Source organism: Parasteatoda tepidariorum, chromosome 2 (assembly GCF_043381705.1).
Source record: "Parasteatoda tepidariorum isolate YZ-2023 chromosome 2, CAS_Ptep_4.0, whole genome shotgun sequence".
Lineage (NCBI taxonomy): Eukaryota > Metazoa > Arthropoda > Arachnida > Araneae > Theridiidae > Parasteatoda > Parasteatoda tepidariorum.
In genome coordinates this window covers 59,074,252-59,094,850 of record NC_092205.1, presented here as the reverse complement: position 1 = coordinate 59,094,850, position 20,599 = coordinate 59,074,252, and the positions used below count along the sequence as shown (strand labels likewise).

At 25.3% G+C, this 20,599-nt stretch overlaps 2 protein-coding genes across 9 annotated transcripts in view; one reads left to right on the top strand and one right to left on the bottom strand.

The window, feature by feature from the left end:
• Positions 1 to 428: 428 nt before the first annotated feature.
• LOC107438058 (nucleolar protein 8) lies at positions 429 to 14,758 on the top strand. Of its 2 annotated transcripts, none has more exons than XM_043039624.2 (11): positions 429 to 647; positions 3,275 to 3,387; positions 4,611 to 4,778; positions 7,197 to 7,284; positions 7,718 to 7,817; positions 8,429 to 8,527; positions 9,237 to 9,403; positions 10,644 to 10,734; positions 13,049 to 13,119; positions 13,206 to 13,285; positions 14,444 to 14,758. In XM_043039624.2, exons 2-11 carry the CDS (start codon positions 3,277 to 3,279, stop codon positions 14,534 to 14,536), a joined length of 1,068 nt encoding a protein of 355 aa, XP_042895558.1. In that variant the 5' UTR covers positions 429 to 647; positions 3,275 to 3,276; the 3' UTR covers positions 14,537 to 14,758. The 2 variants fall into 2 exon arrangements, with proteins under 2 accessions (XP_042895558.1, XP_042895559.1); XM_043039625.2 differs by having other exon boundaries at positions 442 to 532.
• The window catches only part of LOC107438056 (IQ motif and ubiquitin-like domain-containing protein), a 20,889-nt gene continuing 14,835 nt past the window's right edge, over positions 14,546 to 20,599 (bottom strand). For 4 of the 7 annotated variants that reach the window (XM_016050220.3, XM_043039623.2, XM_071177637.1 and 1 more), the window contains 4 exons: positions 19,689 to 19,862; positions 18,666 to 18,917; positions 16,875 to 17,060; positions 14,546 to 14,707 (listed from right to left, as the gene is read on the bottom strand). In XM_016050220.3, the coding sequence (XP_015905706.2) occupies positions 14,600 to 14,707; positions 16,875 to 17,060; positions 18,666 to 18,917; positions 19,689 to 19,862 (720 nt within the window). In that variant the 3' untranslated portion in view covers positions 14,546 to 14,599. The remainder of the gene's footprint in view (positions 14,708 to 16,874; positions 17,061 to 18,665; positions 18,918 to 19,688; positions 19,863 to 20,599) is intronic. The other 3 variants (XM_071177639.1, XM_071177638.1, XM_016050222.4) reach the window with 1 other exon arrangement.

Sequence of the window (20,599 nt, the reverse complement as noted above, 5' to 3'; positions counted from 1 at the left end):
CGAAAAAAAAAAAAACAACGGACGACAAATTACAATAGTGTTTAGTAATAGTGTTTTGAACACCCTGTGCGAAAAAATGTCGAAATAACTTTTTAACTTGAAACAATTACTTTAGTTATTATAGGCAAGAATTGCACAAAATTTCATAATCCTAGTTTGAATATCGTTGAAAACTGTGCAAATAAGTAATTACAGTAGCTCTTTTATAAAGCTCATGCACAGAAAAGTAAAACATTTTTTCAGAATTGTTATACATTAATATATATTAAACTTAAATTTGTTTTATCATGTTTTCTTTTCTCTTCATAAAATATTGTTCTACACTATTAAAACATGGAACCAGTGTTTTCTCCAGATGGCAAACCTGAACAATGTAACGTAAAACACTAGAAACATTTAAGCAGGTATTAGGTACAGCAGAAATAGGTAAACGGAAGCCGAGAGTTAAACAGACAACAGCTAAATAAAACAACATGTGTTCTCAATATATAACCACAAATAATTTTTAAATTTCAATATCAAGCTATTTGAAGTGCAAACATCTTTCTTACAAATTGCTAGCGATTCATTAGTTACAGCAAATTTTTATATAAACTGTGAAGATTCATCTTAAATATCAAAACTTTGTTTCAACTTAAATATTAGAGGTGTCTTAAAATTATTCATACTGATTTTTAATTAAAATAAAAGCCTTCAAAGTTGTTTATTTTACTATACATTTATATGTTTCATGATATTTAGGTTATTAAATTTCGTTGTTATTAAGATATTTAATTATTCTACTCCGAATTTAAAAATAAAAAAGCCGAATCAGGAAATTTATTGTCTTCTTCCCAAATTATTTTATTCTGATTTGTTTCACGTTTAATTGCATAAAAATTGTTTAAAAAATGAAAAAATATAACATTTCTTTATGAAAAGAATGATCTTGAATTACAAGCATTGTATATTTTTTAGATTAAATTCATTATTGCATAGTTTTATCATGCAGCCTAAAGAAGTACTACACTACCTTTTGCCACTTGATTTGTATTATAAAACTTTCCAATATGATTTCAAATTGTAAATTCTTGAGTTTTCAATGTTAGGTAACTGTATTAAGATATGTTCTAATCATATTTTTAAGCCCACATCACTTGTTCTCTGTCCCTATACTTAAAACCTTATAGTTGTTTGTTGATGTCTGATTTATATAATTTTGAGCAAAAAGAAAGGTTTAAAATTTCTAACATAAATGCAATTTTTTTGACACAAAAAATTGGATTTGATTATTAATTGGGAAGCTATTTTAAACATGCCATAAAATGCGGATTAACACGCCAAAAAATATAATGAAAAATGTGAATTTTTTATCAGAGGTGGTTCAACTTTTCCGATTGCAAAATACGATCATTAAAATTGTGAAGTCAACATGTTAGATGTGATGAATATTAATAGTTGTATTTTTAGAAAATTTTTTAACAATGTACATGAAACTAAATAATTTAATTAAATACATTTTAGAAATATAATTACAAAAATAGATTTGGGATATATATTTTAGTTTTAGTAATTTTTAATTATTGCATTTGTTATTAAAAATGTTTTAGAAATAAACAAATAATATTAAGACAGAAAAAATAAAAATATGAAACTAAACATATGTATTACAAGTTTAGATGAAAATTAAAACACAATCTTCAAAACCATTGAAAGAAAAACCATAATTGTTATCAAAAATAGTATTGGAACCTCATTAAGCTCATTGGTTTTCTCAGTGCCGGATTGCCCATTAGGCCAGACTAGGCCATGGCCCCAATGATTAGAGTGGATTTTTTAAATGGATTTTTTAAAAATATTAAGAAAAAGAATGATTTTTTGAAAAAAATCAATTTTAAATATATATTAATAAAATACGATAATTTTTTTACATAATGTTAATCATATTTATTTATGACTTATTTTAGTTATTATTTATAAGTATTATTATACGAGTAGTTTATGTATTATAAGATTTATCAATGTTTTTTAAGTTCAAATTTGTCATTTTGATTAGCGTGCAAAAAAATTAAAGGCAGTACTATAGCGAGCTAAGACTTGTTTAAACAAGAAGCAAAGAATTTCAAAATGTAATTAAATTTTTTAAAAATTTTATGATTATTTTTAGTTCTTATTTAACAAAATAAGGTAAAATTTAATTTATTATTATTTATTTTTATTTTAAATATGTTTTCCTAAATGAAAAGATATATAAATACTTTTATATTTGAATAAATAAAAAATATACAAGAAAATTTAATTTAAGGGCCCCAAAAATTTGAATGGTCTAGGGCCCCGCATACGCTTAATCCGCCTCTGGGTTTTCTGGTTTGCAATGTTGATGTCATTAACTGGGAGCCATCTTGCTTCTCTAAATATAAGACTGAAACTACACATCTTAAATTAGTTTTTTTTAAAAATTCTTTTGAATAATTGTTTTTTTTATTTTTTATAAAAGCCTTTTCTCTTATTCATTTAAATATTGTCCTCTCTTATATTACTAACTGGGAATGAAACAAGCATCTTCTACTCCTTGAAAGAGAGAGCAAAAATATGCAGCCCTCAGATAAAACTAATTTTTCCTTTTCTTCTTGAATAATTTTGAAAAATAAAAGTCTTTCTCTCCTTTCTATTATTAAAAAAAATACTTTTATAAAATATGAATGCATTATATATTACTCAAAGACATTTTTTATGTAGCTCTATTTCAAATATATTGTCTTAATTTATTTTTAAAAATATTCAAATTTTTATTATGTTAAAAAATTTAACTAATTATGAAACAAAATTTTTAGAGGTTTTTTTTTAAAAAAAAATTCAAGAGAAAAATATGATTGATATTAAAAAATTTCCTTGATTTTTATCATGTCATCTTAAGATACTGTTGAGTCCTACATTCGTGTTACATATTCTATAATCATATTACATTACCTTTCCAAACAAGTTTTTCATAATTTTTTTTATATGTATATAAAATGGGTTACTGCTTATTAAGTTTGATTTTTTATCAGCTGTTACGTCTAATTGTTCAAAAAATTTTGTAAATTTAATGTTATTTTGTTTGGGTTGCTTCATAAAAATAAAAGATTTATGAAATATTTTATGAAGCATCTAATTTCATATGGTGATAGAATTTAATTTTGTTGTGTTTAAGATGAAGTTTTGAGTCCTGCATTGAACTGGCATTTTTTTATTACTTTATTTAAATGTATGACTGTTATATTATTTCATTTTAATATTATTTTCTTTTATTTAGCTATGGATAATTTTGAGAAGAAAAGATTAGCAAACGAAAAACGTCTTAAGGCCATTAAAGAGTGGCAGAAAAATAGACATAACATCAGTGCCAAAACATCTTCAAAAAATTTGGTAAAGTGCAATTTTTCAAAAATATATATTTTCTATTTCTGAAAGCACTTTTTTTTCCTTCAAAACTATGTTGACAGAGTTTTCTGTTGTAATAAGAAATTTAAAATAGCAAGCAGAAATAAAAATGAAGATAATTTCACTAGTCAAAAGGACCTGTACTAATTAGTATAAGTATTATTGTGTATGCATTTTTACATTTTACTTAAAGATTTATAAGACAAAATAAGTTTATCAAATATAATGTATAAATTTTGGCACCCAAATAAAAAATGTTATTGGATTTTCATACAAATTGAAATTTTGTCATTTATGGATAGAATCAAATTTATTTATCAAATACAATTCATACATTTTTTCGCATGAATAAAAACTGCAATTGGATCTCATTAATGGATAGTAACGTTCATAGATGGTACAAATGAATAGAAAAACTTAGTAATATATGAAAAAGAATTTTTTGCAGTTGGGAAACTATTTTAGGAGTATTTAGTTTGTGGTTATAGATTTAAATGATTAACTTCGATTATAATTTATAATTAATGTCAGTAATAAATTTCATCTATTAAACATTAACAATACTTAAAGGTTTCCCCCTTTTTTTTACATTATCTTTACAGTATACAAAAAAGTTATGTAGGTATGAACCTTTCAAGGGTTGCATGAAACTTTTTGTACTCTATTGATTTCATTCTGTGTAAATATAGCATTTTTACTAAAGTAAAAAAAAAAAAAAAACATGAATAAAGCACAAATAAAGTATGAAAATGGACATACTATAGTTTTGGTTCTCTAAACAAGAACCTTCCTCACTGTCAAAATATTTTTTGTATATATAGTGTGTCCATTTCTGTTCTTTATTTGTGTTTTATTAACGTTTTCCACTTTAGTCTACGTAACTTAAAGTATACCCTATCATTTTGGGTAAAATTTTTATGTCTGTTCTGTTATTTATTTATTATTGTTATATTTGATTTCGATTCCTTACTAAAGTTAAAATTGTTCTTGCTCTGATTATTGAGAAGAGTGTAAATAGAGTAATATTCTTTCTTTATTGAGAATGTGCCGTAAGCATTAACTTCTTAAAAATTTTGCAATGTATTTGCTTAAAAAGTTTTATGGTTTGAAAAAATAATCAAAGAATCTAATTTTTTGTCTCTGTCAACCTGTTTTGTTGGGTTCAATTTCAAAAACTTGCAAATGTATATTTGTTGCTTTAATTTTAGGATATCAAAGTTAACACCACTCAAAACAAGAAAAAAGTATATAATTCTGATGAAGAGACAACTGATAACAGTAATCAACTCAAATTATTTGATTCTGATGATGAAAATGAAGACTTTAGTGACTGCTTTAAAATTCGGCCCCAGTTTGAAGGAAGGAATGGACAACGTGTATGTATTTTTGCAAAATAGATATACATGTAGAGGTACACAACCTGCGGCACGCCAACTGTTGTTATGTGGCCTGCAAGAGCATTTGAACAAAAAATGTTTTTTTGAAAATTAAAAATTCTGAAGCGCAAATTTGAGTTTTGACTTTTTTATGCGCTCAATTTGTGCATATTCTATTGTTAATCTATGTTGTTTCTCGATCGCTTTTTCAATGGCTATTGCTATGAAATTCGGAATTGTTTTAAAAAACCCAATATTTTAATACGATACTACGATGCTCGAGTTTCAAATTTGAGCGATTTCTTTTCGACTTACATTATTTTTGCTATAATATTCAAGTGATGTTTCTAGTGTTTTTTTGGCATTTATAACTACCAATTTTCATGTAGTTTTTAAAATCCTGATACAATTATTGCAATTTTATGAATCATGCGTTATTAATACTTTGCTATGCATTGCTTTGCTAAAGTTGCTATACATTCCATTGTGGTTTTAAAAATTCTGAATTTTATTACAATTTACTAATTGTAAATCATACATTTAAGTAATTACTTAAGGGTTAGTTTTATTTATGCTGATTTAATTGTAAATGTAAAAGAAAAAATTAAAAAAATTTCCCATTATTTCAGATCTGTTATTTTAACTGCAATGTTATTATGACGATTTATAATGGTGCATTTAAATAATCACTTTTTGATACGATTTATTTCGGCATATTTCAAGTTATTTTCCATAGTTTTTTCGGCAATTAGTGACATGCATTTGTACATGGTATTTAGGATTCTGATATTTTAATACAGTATTATTGCAACATGAACAAATCTAAACGTGCAGGAAAACTTAAATTTTTAAATTGCTCATTTTTTGTAATTTTGTTTCAAATTTCTTGTAGCTTATGATTTTCTTAGGAAAAAAAATACCTTTTCTACTGAAAACTCCAAAAGATTCTATTAATTCAAGAAATAGCATAATACCAAATAAATATTGAATCTTAATATGTACTTTAATAGTTGTGTTTTAATTTTTTGATTTTTTGCTTAAGCCCAATAAATTTCCTTTGATTAAAATATTTAGTTCAAATTTATATAACACATTAAAATATGTATGTAGTTTTTTTTACATGTTTAGTCTGTAAAAATTATAGTTTGTTTTTCTTTATTGTTACAGTTTATAGTATCTGTTTTCTCCAAATATATATATATATTAATAAATCAATTGATAAAAACACAATAAAGTTTTTTAAAAAAAGTATTAAGTTTTTTTTTTTTTTTTTAGTTTTGAATGAATTCTAATAGTTATAAGTATTTAATTTTCAGAAAATATGTTACCAAGTTTACTGATAAAAATATTACTGATAAAATATTTCGAGTATAGAATACCAGTTTTAAAATAAAAATGATCATATTTGCCACCAAAATGACTAAATATGCAAGCAGCCCTTCTTAATCAACAAGCTGTGCAAGTGGCTCTTCACTCAAAAAGGTTGAGCAACTTTATTTATACAGAATTTGAAATTTGTTAAAGATTTTGACAGTTACCAATCTTTTTCCTTTGCATATTCTCTGCCATTCAAACTAAACCTTTCAAAATGCAATAAGTAAGTTTTTTTTTCTGAGTTCAGTAGAGTCTCGATAATTTGAGTTTCGGTTGTTCAAGTTTCCCATAATTCCTCGACGCACACACAACGCATGGAATGAGTACTACAATTGATTTTCTGACGAGTACTGTGACTGAATGATTGCGATTACTCTGCTCTATAATGATTATTGTAACTTAGTGTAATGCAGTAAATGTGCCCTGATCCTCTAATGTAAGTTAATTTTCTGTAAACATAATATATTTTTCAATTGAATGCTGAAATATAAAAATTGCTTTGTGTACATTTATTTAAATATATATTAAATTTTCGGAAGTTCAAGCCAGGCTTAGTTTCGTTCACCTCGAATTATCAAGATTCTACAGTGTTATAAAGTACAGAATATTTATAGGCCTAAATTGGAAAAAAAAAATGATGAAGGTTGATTAAAAGTTAAAGGGGGAAATTAATAAAACATGTATAAAAAAAGCATTTTTTTGTATTGTTAAATTGCATTTATTTTGGAGTTTATTAAACTTTTTATAATGATACACAAAATGTAAAAACATTATTTTTACTTTTAAATGTATGTTTTTGAATGCAGTTTTTAAGAAAGAGTCGTTGACTAATTTTATTTCTAATTCATATATATATATTTTAAATGTTTTAAATCAAAATCTTTGAATTCTCTTTAGATGAACCTCTGTTTATACATATGGTTCTATTTATTTAGAATTTTGTAAAATATTTACTTAACTGAAGGGTCAAAATTTAAAGTTAAATTCTTTTCTATGCAATTAAAAATTATTTTTGAAAAATTCTTAAGTTAATATTGTTTTCAGATGTTAGAGATGAGTTCTGAGCTTTCTGATCGTTTTAAATTAGATGAGCGATTCAAAGAAGATGAAGAAGAATCCGTTAATGATAAAAGTATGTCTGCCTATATGTTATTAAAATTTAATTATGTAAAAATGAATTGAATGTAATGCTTTTTTTTCAGCTCTTTTTTTTGTGCACATATTAAAACTATGTAAGAAAAGAAGATAAAAGAGGATTTACATACTTAATAAAAAGTTGAGTTTTAAGAAAAATATATGATTTTATCAATTTTAATTAAAGTTATTGAAAGTAATTATCTAACAGATCTATATTTATCAAATGCCATCTGGCAGCAAGAGGGTTACAAATACTTTGATAGGTACTGGTTTTATATTTTCTAACTTCATAAATGATGTTATTAAATACAATATTTTTTGCTAAACTTTATTAAAAATGTTTGTAACATATTATACCCGACTTTTTTTTAAAAAAAAAAAAACAGTGAACAAATTTATATTAGTTATCATTATTTATTTTTCCTTAGCTTTTGATGACTCTGAGAAGGAAAAAAACATTAGAATATTAGAGTCAATTCTTGGCCATGAAGTTAGTAAAAAACATCCAATTGCTCAAAATGCAAAAAAGTAAGTGAAATCTTTTAAAATAAATATTATAATATTTTAATGAAATTGAAATTTTAATTAATTTAAATTTTTTTCTTCTTCTAAGTATAGTTTTGATAATGTGTTTATCATTTAGTAGCATTGAATTAAAATTCTTGATTAATGATACTTATTCAATTAACTATCTACAAGTCTTTTCATTAATAAGAATTACTACTTTTTGAAACAATTATTACTGGTAAAAAGATAACTGAAAGAAATTAAAATTGCTAGTTTTTTAATAGTCAGAAATTATAATACATTGACAGAGAAGTGAAATGAGCTTCTTTAATAAGTGAGATAGAAAAAGCGAATAATTACGTTTGAATAAGAAAAATAATTGCCATTAAGTTGGTGTATATTTTTCATTTAGGAGAAGCATAATTTCCATTTTTTTTTTGTATACTGTGCTGTACTTTAATATGGTATTCTTTGTGCTTAATTCTCTGATATATTGAGTTTGTAATGCGTTCGTTGGTGCAATACAGATACTTGATTAAAATAAGTTGGTAGGGATATGTTAAATACTTAAGCTTCTACATCTAATCTAAATTTCAATAAAATAAAAAAAAGTTTCCTTTTTTACTTAATAGGAGAAAAGAAATTGAGAGATTTGATCCAGATGATGAAAATAATGCCAGTTGTATAAAAGAAAGTGAAAATGTTTCAAAGAAACCCAAAGCAAAAAAAAGGTAAATCCATAATGTATACTTCCATTGAAATAATTTAAAAGAAAAAAAAATAAGAAAGAGGAGTTAAATTGAAATTAATGAATTTTTATATGTTTTGTTACTTGATAAGTTATTTTTTTTAATATTTTGTTCTTAATAATTTGTGCTACCTGAAATGAATTATTTGTATACTTTATAATCTGTTGCACATATTTTGGAATCTTCAAACAAATTATTAATTTGCTCTCCTGTCTAATTTTGTATTATTGGCCGCATTGAGTTTCAATTGGTAATAATAATTTATTTTTTGATGTTTTCTGTTGAGTGATACTGCTGATTCAATTTTTTGAGTGTGTAAATGTCTGTCATCAACGGAGAAACAGTTCAACAGCTACAAAATTGTAATCAATTTTGTAAAATAATTGAATGATTACTTAAATAATTGAATTAATGAATATGCTTTAAAAAAATTGTGTTAGTCTTCGTACTCATTCAGATTTTTAATTTTTTAAAAAATCTGCTCTTCAATTTTAATTTTTTAAATTCCTGTTTGTTTTTCTGATAACAATTAAATAAACCAAAGTAATTTTTTCTGATTAAAAATTTGTTTACGTTCTTATACACATTTAGATTTTAGATATTTCCTAAAAGTTCTATTTCATTTTATGATTTAAAATTTAATTTTATCTCTTTGCTTAACTTAGTTTTTGCTTTAATTTTATCTCTATAGGAAGTCTGAACCAGAGGTTCCAATACCTGAAGAGATACCAATTTCCACAGAACGCTACATTGAAGTTACATCAAATTTAAAAGATATTATGAATTCAGCTGGAAGTTTTACCTTTTCAGAAAAATTTAATGTAGTGGTTGATTCAAAGGAAGATAAGAATAACGAAGGTAAAGCTATTGTATACAGGCTAGCTATATGTCTCTAAGTTGTGGATATTAAGATTAATTTAACTGATTTGTTGTTCAACAGATCAACTTCTTATTTTATTTTAAAATTTTAATATAAAATTGAATTAATTTCATGACTATAACAACAATTATTTGACTAAAACTGGATCATACATACATATATGCAATATTCTTCTTTTTTTTAAAAAATCTATTTAGTGCTATTTTTGGTCATGAGAATAATATTTGTAAGGTTTTCTTATTATATTAATTGCGTAAAATGTGTATTGTAAAAATATTAAACTTTTTTACAGCATATATCACTCATTATAAACTAATATACATTATTATTTAAATTTTCAATTGGTGCATAAAAACCAATAAGTCTGAAAACTAATAATCGCCATTCAAAATCTATTATAGATGACCTGACCTGTTTCTGAATTCATCAATTCAGTTTATTTTTCTTCCTGCATTTAATCTAGTTTTTATTCAAAAACACATTTCACAGCAATAAAAGCATTATATGCTGTGTTTAGAGACATGGTTGCATAAATAATGATTTATTAGCAGGATGGTTTGCCTGAAAAAGTTTTATGGTCTTAATGTGCTATTAAAATAGACTTCTGATTTTGACATAGATTCAATAGCCTTTCTTAATGGCCCTGTTAGAGTTTTGTTCCAATGATGAGTCATTACCTGTAATTTACTTTTAATTACTGAAATAAACTAATTTTTTTATCATATAATTTTTCAACCTTATGTTGAGGAGAGGAATAAATACTTATGTTACCACATTTGAGTAAATTATTGATTCAACTGTGATTTTAGCTTTTGAGAAAGCTCCAAGGATCTTTAGAGCCTTATCATTTTTTGCTGGCACCAGGTTTTATCTTTTTCTGCTTTAAAAAAAAAAAAAGGAAAATAGAAACATATTAATTTTAAATCCAATAATGCTCATTTTTAGCAGGATCTAAATTTTTTGCTTTTAAATAAGTCTATTTTGAAAAATGTAACAATAAAGATGAAAGCCAGAGCTTTAATTTATTTTATTACTAATATAATTAGTAATTTATTTTATTATTAACATAATTAGTAATTTATTTAATAATGAAAAAATGTGTATTCATTTCTTTTTGTTAAAATGTTATATTTTTTAGAAATTTTTTACTCAGATATGTTTTCTAAAATTGCTAAATTTAAGCTTCATTGATTGTTTATAATATTTCGTCTTTTTTAGGGAAAAGTAATGATCATGAAAATTCTACATTGCGAAAAGATTTGCCTTTAACTGGAATAGCACTAAATAAAAATGCAAATAAAATTACAATGTGAGTATGAAAAATTCGATACCTAAATGTGTGATTGAAAAGAAATGTATTCTTAATAACAGATTTCCCAAAAGATATAAATATTTAATACATAGTGTGAATTTGTGCTTAGTAATTTTGCGATCAATTTCTATAAATATAAGTACATGCTTATTTATGTGGAAGATATCATTATTTATACAAAAGGTGCATCAATCAAAAATACAGAATAGTTATCTGGAACAGTCGGCACCGAGGCTGATTTTGTTAGCAAAAAATCTAGATTACCGGACAACTTTAAAAAATAATGATAGCTATGGCAATGTTTTTATTATTTTTTTGTAACTACCCAGGAAAGTTTTTCAGGTTTAGGACTAGCAATCATTACACATATGTGCAACTAGCATTAGCAGTGTATATTTTTTAACTTTTTACCACAGATGCATTTTGAGCTTTTTAGCTCTGTATTATATAGAAATAATATGTCACTACAATTTTTAAATGTTATATTGTTTCTACCTTTCTTTTTTTGAAAAAAGAATCAATGCATATTTGCCAAGTCAACAGTTTTTTAATGAAGACTCCTGTATTTTACGACTATCTCCTGTTTACCTGTATATTCTCATATTTCTCTGTATTTTCCTGTATCTGCTGATGGCAAAAATGGTTCTTTTATTCCTCAACAGTTAGTGCTATTGCCAGTATTGCAGTATGTTGAGTGCTAATATTTTAAGTAATAATAAATAAAGGATTAAAAAAACTTCTTTAGATTAACATTTATATACATATTTTTTACCTTGCTAAATGTAAGTGCTTATATTTCTAATTTTGACTTACATGATAATGTATGATGTATCAAAACTTTACTCGCTGCCTAAAATATGTGACTAGTAAAATCTCTGTTATTTTATTTCTCCAATGTTGGCAGGTATGCCAATGACACACATTTCAAAACTTATTGGAAAAATATGTGAACTCTAGTATATGTTTCAAAAGCAAATAAAACTGGAAACTTTTACCTCCTCTCTCAAATTCTTAAAAATAAAAATGCAGAAGCAAGTTGAGATTGGTAGGAGGCGAGCTGGGAGGGAAAGCCTCTTTTCGAAGACACAGTACAAAAAGAACATTTTTAGAGTACTTCATATAATCTGAACTTAAAGACAGATTTTGGTAAATAAACAAACAAATAAATAATAATTTGAAAAAGAAAAAAACAAACAAACATAGTCCTGAATTGGTCTGGTTACTTAAACTACTTGATTAATCAATATCCAAACAAATAATGCTCTATTGTAACTGGAAATATAGCTATTTTAAAAAGTAATAAACCTTTAAAACATAATGTCAGACAAGAAATATCGAACAAAATAGACCAGTTCTGTATGAACCACAATGTAGTTAACTAAAGTCAGCCACTCTTTAAACTAATACTTTGAGACTAGATTTCACGAACACTAGAATTGCGTTTCACACATCGTGTGTTTGAGTTTCACCCCTCAGAAATTTTTTTAGGAGTGAAAATACTTCTCATAAATTTTTGTCAAAATAATTAGATTCATTTCCCCCTGTTTTTTTCCTTTCTTTTTCTTTAATTTTTAAATGTACAAAAATGATAAAAACACTGACACACCTTTCAAGTATCTTGTATTGAGGATATTATTCTAATATTGCCAATAACTAACTACAACTGCTTGCGAAAAGGATATTTTGCAACTTAATATAGAATAAAATCTAAAAAGTGAGGCCTGCTTAAGAACTAGCATTTGAAACACATTATCAGATTGTCTAATGCAGCAGTTCCCAAATTTTTTCAGCTACGGAACTCAAAAAATCTAACTGTTTTTTTTTTTGTTGTCAGAACCCAGATTTTATGAATAAACTTCATAAGCAGTCGTGAACATAGAAGAAAGAAAGATGTGTGATAATATATTAATTGTTTGAAAATACTATATATAATTGATTATTTTGAAGATATTAATTATTTTCAAAATATTTAATGACATTTTTTCATTATTTTATGAATAGTTGACTTAGTCTTTTATATCAGAAAGTTGAATTAAATATGCAATACTTGCATATTAAATGTTTATTTTTTTATATATATATATATTTTTTTTTGCGAACTAACCATACTTTTTGATGGCAAGTAAAGCAAAAAGTTTGTGAGTTATACTGCAGTTACTTCTGCTCTATTATAAGCAATCTGTACTATCTATTTTTATGAAGAATTTTATATAGTTTTGGCAAAAGTTATCCATTGTAGGCTTTTTTTTTCATTATTCTTTTATTTGCACTTTATGTGACTGTATATATAAATAAATTTTTCTTTTTACAGAAATAATTGTGAATTCAACTCTGGTTTCAAAGATCCATTTTTCATTTCAAAATCAGATGAAAGACTGAAAGGTTTGTAATGAACTAAATTGTACATTTTTTTTAATTAAAATATATTTGAAGTTATTTTTTACATTTAATTGTTTCTTCTATTACAGAAGGTATTGAATTCTTTACAAGACCCAAACCTCTAGATCAGATTAGAGAAGAGTGGACTAAAAAAAGAGAACGTATTTTGGTAACAATTTTATTATATTTTTATAAAAATTTTCAGAGATATTTTGATATTTAAATTTGTTAATTTTGTATTAGTTATTAATTTGCTTTAAATAATAATTTTCTAAATGGAAATATAATTGCATATATAATACATTATAATAGAATCACATTATAATAGAATCATATTATAATAGCATCATAATGTTAATAATGTAAATGTAAAGTTAAGATTAATGTCTTGTTTTAAACAATTTGTGGGTTTTAAGTATTTCATTTGGTAAGACTAACCTGTTATTTAATGTTAGAACTAATCTTATAATGGAACAGTTGAGGAGATGAAATTTCTAATTGACAGTTTTAATTAATGAACGAATTAGCTTATACATTAACATTATGAAATAAAGATATTGTGTTGCTTTTATATCTTGTCCACTAGCTTCTGATTGGCAAAATCTTATCTATAACCCCTTCGACTCATAGTAAACACAGATTAATCATCAACGATTTGCTGCAAAATGCATTTGATATCTTCTTTTAATTAAAAAAAAAAAATTTAAATTGTCATTTAGTACTTTTATCCACTGAGATCTGCAAAGTTAGAGACAAAGTAAAATAAATTAATATTGTTTAGTTAAATAAAACCAAAGATTTTTCATTTGAAATTTCAAAAATGTAATGAAAGTGTTTGGAAGAAGGTGTTAAACCTTCTTCCAAAAATTAACTGACTGGTAACTGAAAGATTTTAGATTAATCTCTCGAACACTTTGAGTGGTGTGCATTTTTTTAAAGAAGTCCTCGTTAGGCCACACACGTTGCTTACAAGTGCCGATATTGTAATATAGCAATGCAAAGTGAACATTTAATAGATTACAATGAATAATATTTTGATTTACTTTAATTAAAAATTAGTAAATTTCAAAATAGTTAAAAAGTTTAGTAAATATTTAAAAAAATGTATATTTTACACTGTCAGTTGCTGATGCTACCTAACGAGAAAGTCAGTGTTAGTCACTGGTGACTGACATGGCACTGAGCTTGTTAAAAATGCTATTTGTGAAAGATTCAATTTATAGATGCTTATTTTGTCTTTATCTTACTTAGAAATTTAACTAGATTAAATTTTGTAAAGAGTTTTTTTTTTGTATTTGAATAAAGTAGTTTTATCATTTATATTTAGGATATTTTCAAAAAGAGGAGGAAATCAGCTATAAGAGGTTTTACAAAGCAGCCGAAAAAGCAAAATCAACGTAATAAATCTTCGAAAAAGTAACTGCTGGGATTAAAAAAAGAAAACACAAATACGAACTTTATTATAAAAATATCACCTTCATGTCTAATTCTGTTCAAATATGTATGGAAAAAATCGGGGAATTGTTGAAAAATAAACTTTTGCTTCTGCATGTCTTTGCAATACACATTCCTTGAACTTTTCATCATAGATCTGTAAATATATATTTTAAATAAAAATAATAAAGATTTGTTTTTAAAATGAGCATTAGACTTTTTTTTATACAATATTATATCATGCTTGTCAACTTTAACTCTTTTCGAGAGTCAATTTTTAGAGTGGTTATAAGATGACAATTGAATTACAATCGTATGCAGAAATTTTTTTAAAAATTTTATATGGCTAAAGCAGCATACCACCATAAGATTTTAATGCATTAGTATATATCTTTTTTTTTTTTTTGAAGTAGTGGCTAAAATCATTTTAAATTAAATTTATAAATTTAAAGAATGAAAAGTAAATTTTAAATTTTGCTACCATTTTGAACATAAAAATTCATAAAAGTTGACTGCTATGCTATTTATTTCAATTGTTAAAAAATTTTTACTTTTTATACATACAAATCCTATATTTATTTAAAATAACTTCCTAAAGTTTTGAAAATATCCGACTACTTAGAAAGCTTTTGATGATTATACAAAATATAGTAAAATGATTTTTCATTATTTTTATAACTTTTAAAGAGTTTCAAATTAATAGCTAACAAAATATGAATATGTGGTATATATATATTATACTTGTGACCAGTTCTCTATAAACTAATTATATTAGCTTAATTAAAAATGCACTATTTTTTTTTAAAAATTGGTTTTACCCTGATAAACCACGCCCTTCAAACATAAAAAGTGAAAGTAAAACATCAAATTTACTAAATTTTTAGTTGTTCAAAATAATTTCTTAATATTAGATGGTTATTAAAATTTTGTTTCGTAAACCGCCATACTTATATTTTTATTAGTCTTCATAAATAGTTAAAACTATCAAAGGAATATTAAAAAATTTCAAGCTTATTTTGTATTAATTTTACACTAAAAAGAATTGTTTTTTTAAAGTTTACTAAATCAAAATTTGATATAATTATAATTTACCCAAAAGAAAGTTCCGTGTTTTCAAAAAATAATACAATTAGTAAAATTTTATTTTAAAAACTGTCATTTGTAACCACGAAGTTATACTTTGTAGTTCAACAATCATACTTAGTAATTATTTTAGAAATATGGACTCATTAGTTTCATGTAAATCTCTTTTAAGTTACGTTGTATTACAAATTTAAACTTTTTTTCTGTCTTAAGAGGAAACTAAGTGATTCAGTATAAACAAAAAGTGCTTGATTCATGTATTTAAACCAATTGTCTTTGTAAGAGATAAGTCACTATAATTCAGGTGAATTTTCAGATGTTTAACTTACAAATTGGGAAAATAGATGTTTTTTTTCTTTCAAAATGACTTACTGTCAATGGGAGCGCTCTTTCCTTTGCCTGTAAGTTTTTATTGTGTGCTGGTAGAATATGTAAAATTGCCAAACTCTTTGAGAAATTGGTGCATGGTAAACAAAAAATAATAATAGATTCATTATTTTCAGCCAAAAATGTACAAGAAACACGTATTTTCTTCTGAAGGAAAATTTTCTTGTTGTACAGTGTATATTCTACTACTTTAAAGTTTACTTGTTAAAGTCTTAGTTTTTTATTAGTACAAAAAAAAAAATCTCTCTTTAGACATTTTATACAGTATTAATATAACATATTGAAAATATCAGCCACTATAATTTTATGTAAAGTATTTCTTTCTAAAAAAATGAAAATAGTATACAAATTATTTGAAAATAGGCATTAAAAAAACTTTTATAACCTTCTGATGGACTTGTTTAACTGCTTCTCACCCTATGCGTCTATTGAGGAAACCAATTTTTCATGTTATAGTTATGAGATGGTAATTTAAATTGGAAAAAAATGTCTATGGTTAAAATACGAGCAAAATCTGTTGTCAAATAAAATTCATCTTTATGATTTTTTTATTTTAATATGAATTAAACTATATTTTTTTAAAAATGAAAAGCATTTTGATATGTTTATTTTTCTAAATTAAAAATCAATTTATCCCTAAGTTTCAAAATAGGTGTGTAAAGTGAGCAAAAAATTATTTATCTCATTAGAAAAAATACAAGTTAAATTATTTTTTATAAATTTTTCGTTTATTTTTATGAGGTTGTAGAAATATTTTGATAAAGTTTTTCATTTTGAAAAACTTATTGCTTTAAAGAAAATTACCTTTAAAAACAAGTTTTTTTTTGCAATTTGTCAATTAAAGTTTATCTTACCGTCTCAGGGTATGGTGTTCGTTGTAAAATTTGAGCTTCCTGTCTCGTAACTAGCAAACAGTTCCAAGGAGTCCAACTTTTTTCAAAATCATACCTTGTAAATTCCAAATCATCTTTGTTTGTTAAACCACTGATGCAGCTTTCACCTTTCCAAACTTTTTCCATTAAATGTTTCATATCTCTTGGCTATTTAAAAATATTTTAACATTATACATTTTTAACTAATCAAAACTTACATGCAAACTTCTTGGGCATCACAATGTTTTTTAAATATATATTTGAAAGGCAGGAGGATATGATAAGACAATTTTTTAAGAGAGCTTAATGTTAAAAAAATAACTTCTAGGCAGGCATACCATGTTTTTTCATTTTGTGCTGTTATTTAGTGGAAATTCTAGAAATTTATTGAGTATCGATCTGAAAACAATGTTAAGATACAATTTGATGTAAAAGTGTAACCTTTGGAAAAAATGAGTTTTGTCATTCAATTACCCCCAAGCTCTCCAGTTCTTAATAGTGATAAGTTTAAATAATTATTGTCATAGTGAAAATATAAATACTGAAATAAATTGTTATTAGAGTGAAATATAATAGGTTTTTAGTATATTTCTTATGTTTAAATTACTTATTTTTCAAAAACTATCAATTTCAAGGAACTTGTAAAAATAACACTTCAAATTTTGATGAAAATATAACGCATTTCATGGATGTAATTAATGAATAATAATAATCAAGATATAAAAATATAGTACTATTTTATGCATAGAACATAGTTGTTTTAAACAAACCAAAAGTTCGAAAATATATTATAAACAAATTAATATGCTAATCTTTTTAATTATAATAGTATCTATAGAATGTTCATGAATATCAAAGTAGCAGCTGTGGCTGAATTAATAGGGAAACAAATGCACAGAAAGAGACTTTTGGGATGCTAAGTAGGAAAATAAAAAAATTATATATCAATAAAATAAATACTTAAAAAGTATTCTTTTGAATTTTATCCTAATATTTATCTTCAAAACCCAGTGGTTCCCACTACTTCTTGCTTTGCCTTCAGCCACTGAAATTGCTTGCAAAAATTTTTTCAGAGATTTTCAAACTTTCCAGCAAAAAAAAAAAAATTTTTTTTTAATGAAAGCAGATTAAATAGCTATGTTATCTTGTGAAAAACAGAACCTTTGTGAACTTTTCAAGATTAAATAAATGAAGTTCTTCAAAATCCTTAGCACCAATTAATAAGCACAAAGGTGACCTTTCTGCATCATTAAGGTTGTCACTTTGTTTGTAAAAATTTAATCATAAGAAGAAAAATTAAGGAGATATATTTATTTTGCACCTTGCCCAAATGCATGACACAGTTCAAAAAGGTATACTTTCGATTTTAACTGTTGCAACTATACGGAGCATGATAAATGAAAATATTAAGAACATTTTGTTATCAAAACTGTTATTTCATCACACTGAATGTTTTTGTTATAAGACTACATTTTATTTAGTTTTCATTGATGCACAGAGGACTGTGCAACATAACTAGTTAAGATACAACAGAATAAACTCCACAAAGTCATCACTATGTAAAACTATAACATAATAGCTCTGATATAAAACACTGTCGATTCATTAAAACTTGGGGGAGGAGGAATTTTTCCAAATTAAAAAATAATTTCTTGAAAAAGTTTATTTCTTATTTCTCCAAAATAATCTAATATGCTACGTTGTAGATAATTCAAGATACAGCACGTCAACTTTAAGTTAAAAGAGTTCCAAAATTAATTAATTTATACTAACTTGTAAAATGTAAATAAGACCTGAAATTGATGATCTATTTTCTTCATCTTTGATTAAAACTTTTAATAACTTGTTATAAATTTCCAAGTCTTTCCTGATCCATGCTTCATTTTCGATGTAGGAACACTTGGCACATTTTGTAAAATAATTTGCTTCCACGGATTTGCCTAAAGTTTCATCGGTTGAATCTGATGTCAAAGTGTAAAAGCGTTTACAGGAAGCACAGCAAAGAACATGTTTGGGTACATCTTTCTATTGAAATAATGAATTTTAATTAACTTTCTTCATAGTTTCACTATTTTTAAAGCATATTATTATATGAATTAAGTTTCACTTAAAACATATCTATCTATATATATACATATACAAATCATCAATGCTACAGCCCAGTGAGAGCCAGGTGGGTTAAAGGCTCCACAATTTCCTAACTAACGGCATGATTGTAGCGATGCAGTCAGGCCTCCTTTACTTTCTAGACAGGTTAGTACCACCAATCTGAAGCTGGGTATGCTACAAGCTGCCACTGGGGATTGAATCCTAGATCTTCACAATGACAGTTCAATGCTTTTACCACTGAACCATTGCAACTCATCAAGTAATGCATACCTTTTATTATTATGTAGGTAGTATAAAATGTAAATGATTGTAAAAAGTAATAACTAATAAGCATTATTGACTAACTAATTCTTCACTTATTGTAAAGCCTAACCGAACCTCATTTTTTTGTTTTAAAAAAAACTGCTTCCTTGACAAGGGATTCAGACTGATGATAATGTCAATTCTTTTCAAATCAAACTCAGAACCCTAAAAATATCCAAATTTCAGAAAAACAAAATCATAGCATTTTCTTTCTTTTAAGACACGAGTCGAAAAAGTTTTGAGCTACTATCCTACAATCAATTCTATTACTTTTGCAAATGTCATAAATATTATATACACATATATTATTTTATAATAAATTATTAATTTAAAGTTGGAAAAATCAAACAAAATTGCAATAATAATGATAAAAATCAATCTCACCTCAACTGTTTTCATCTGTGGATTATAAACTGGTTGTCTAGCAAGTTGCCAAAACAAGTTTTGGATTCTACTCCGCAAACCTTCCAATCGATCAGCTTTTGTGTTTCTCAGCAATAAATCGATTTCACGATTTGCCAATTGAATTAAATTTTCAGAAAGCTTCCCATCGTAGTGCTAATTAGGAAAAAAAGAAAGCAAGCAAACATAAAGTATGAATAAATATAAATTTAATGTTAGTTTCCTTTCAATACAAGTATTAGTTACAGTTTTTAATTGATCATAATCATAGTTTGTAGACATGATATGTGAATCAATGGGGGTCAAAAATCATAGTATGCTATTTATCTATTCCTGAGAATTACAAACAATACAAAAAGCATACTTATAATTAAAAAAATTCGATTGATTGGGTAATTTATAAGTCTTGGTGTACTGTTGCCAGGTTTGGTTCATAGGATGAACATCAATGCAAATTATCAGTCGAAATATTTCGTTTTTTTATTCAGTTTAACATAATTCTAATTACCAAGAAGATAATAATTAAAATAATCAAATTAAAAAGTCTAAATCCTTCATTCTGTGATTCTTTTTTTGCAAGTTTAACTTAAGATAATTTAATCGTCTGAAGTAAAATAATCTAGAGCAGTGCTTCCCAACTTTTTTACTGCTGGGCATTGGTCAAAGTTGATACATTTTCCACGGCCTCCTGAGGGAGTTGAGGACGTTGATTTTTTATATTTCAGATGTTTTTGATTTAACAATTTAATGTAATTGTAGTAAAACATGCCTTCAAACAAAATACAGATACATTTGCGATATTAGTGTGGCCTTAGGTAATGCCTTCAATAGCTCAAACCAAAGAGAAATACGCTACAGTAGATAAAATAGAAATACTTTAATGTGTCTGGGAG

Bases quoted from the DNA above. Each gene is read 5' to 3' on its own strand.
- LOC107438058 (XM_043039624.2), top strand. From the start codon at position 3,277: ATGGATAATTTTGAGAAGAAAAGATTAGCAAACGAAAAACGTCTTAAG. The intron at 7,285-7,717 runs GTATGTCTGCCT...ATTTTTCCTTAG, and splicing joins AGAATCCGTTAATGATAAAA to CTTTTGATGACTCTGAGAAG. The intron at 13,286-14,443 runs GTAACAATTTTA...ATTTATATTTAG, and splicing joins AAAAAAGAGAACGTATTTTG to GATATTTTCAAAAAGAGGAG.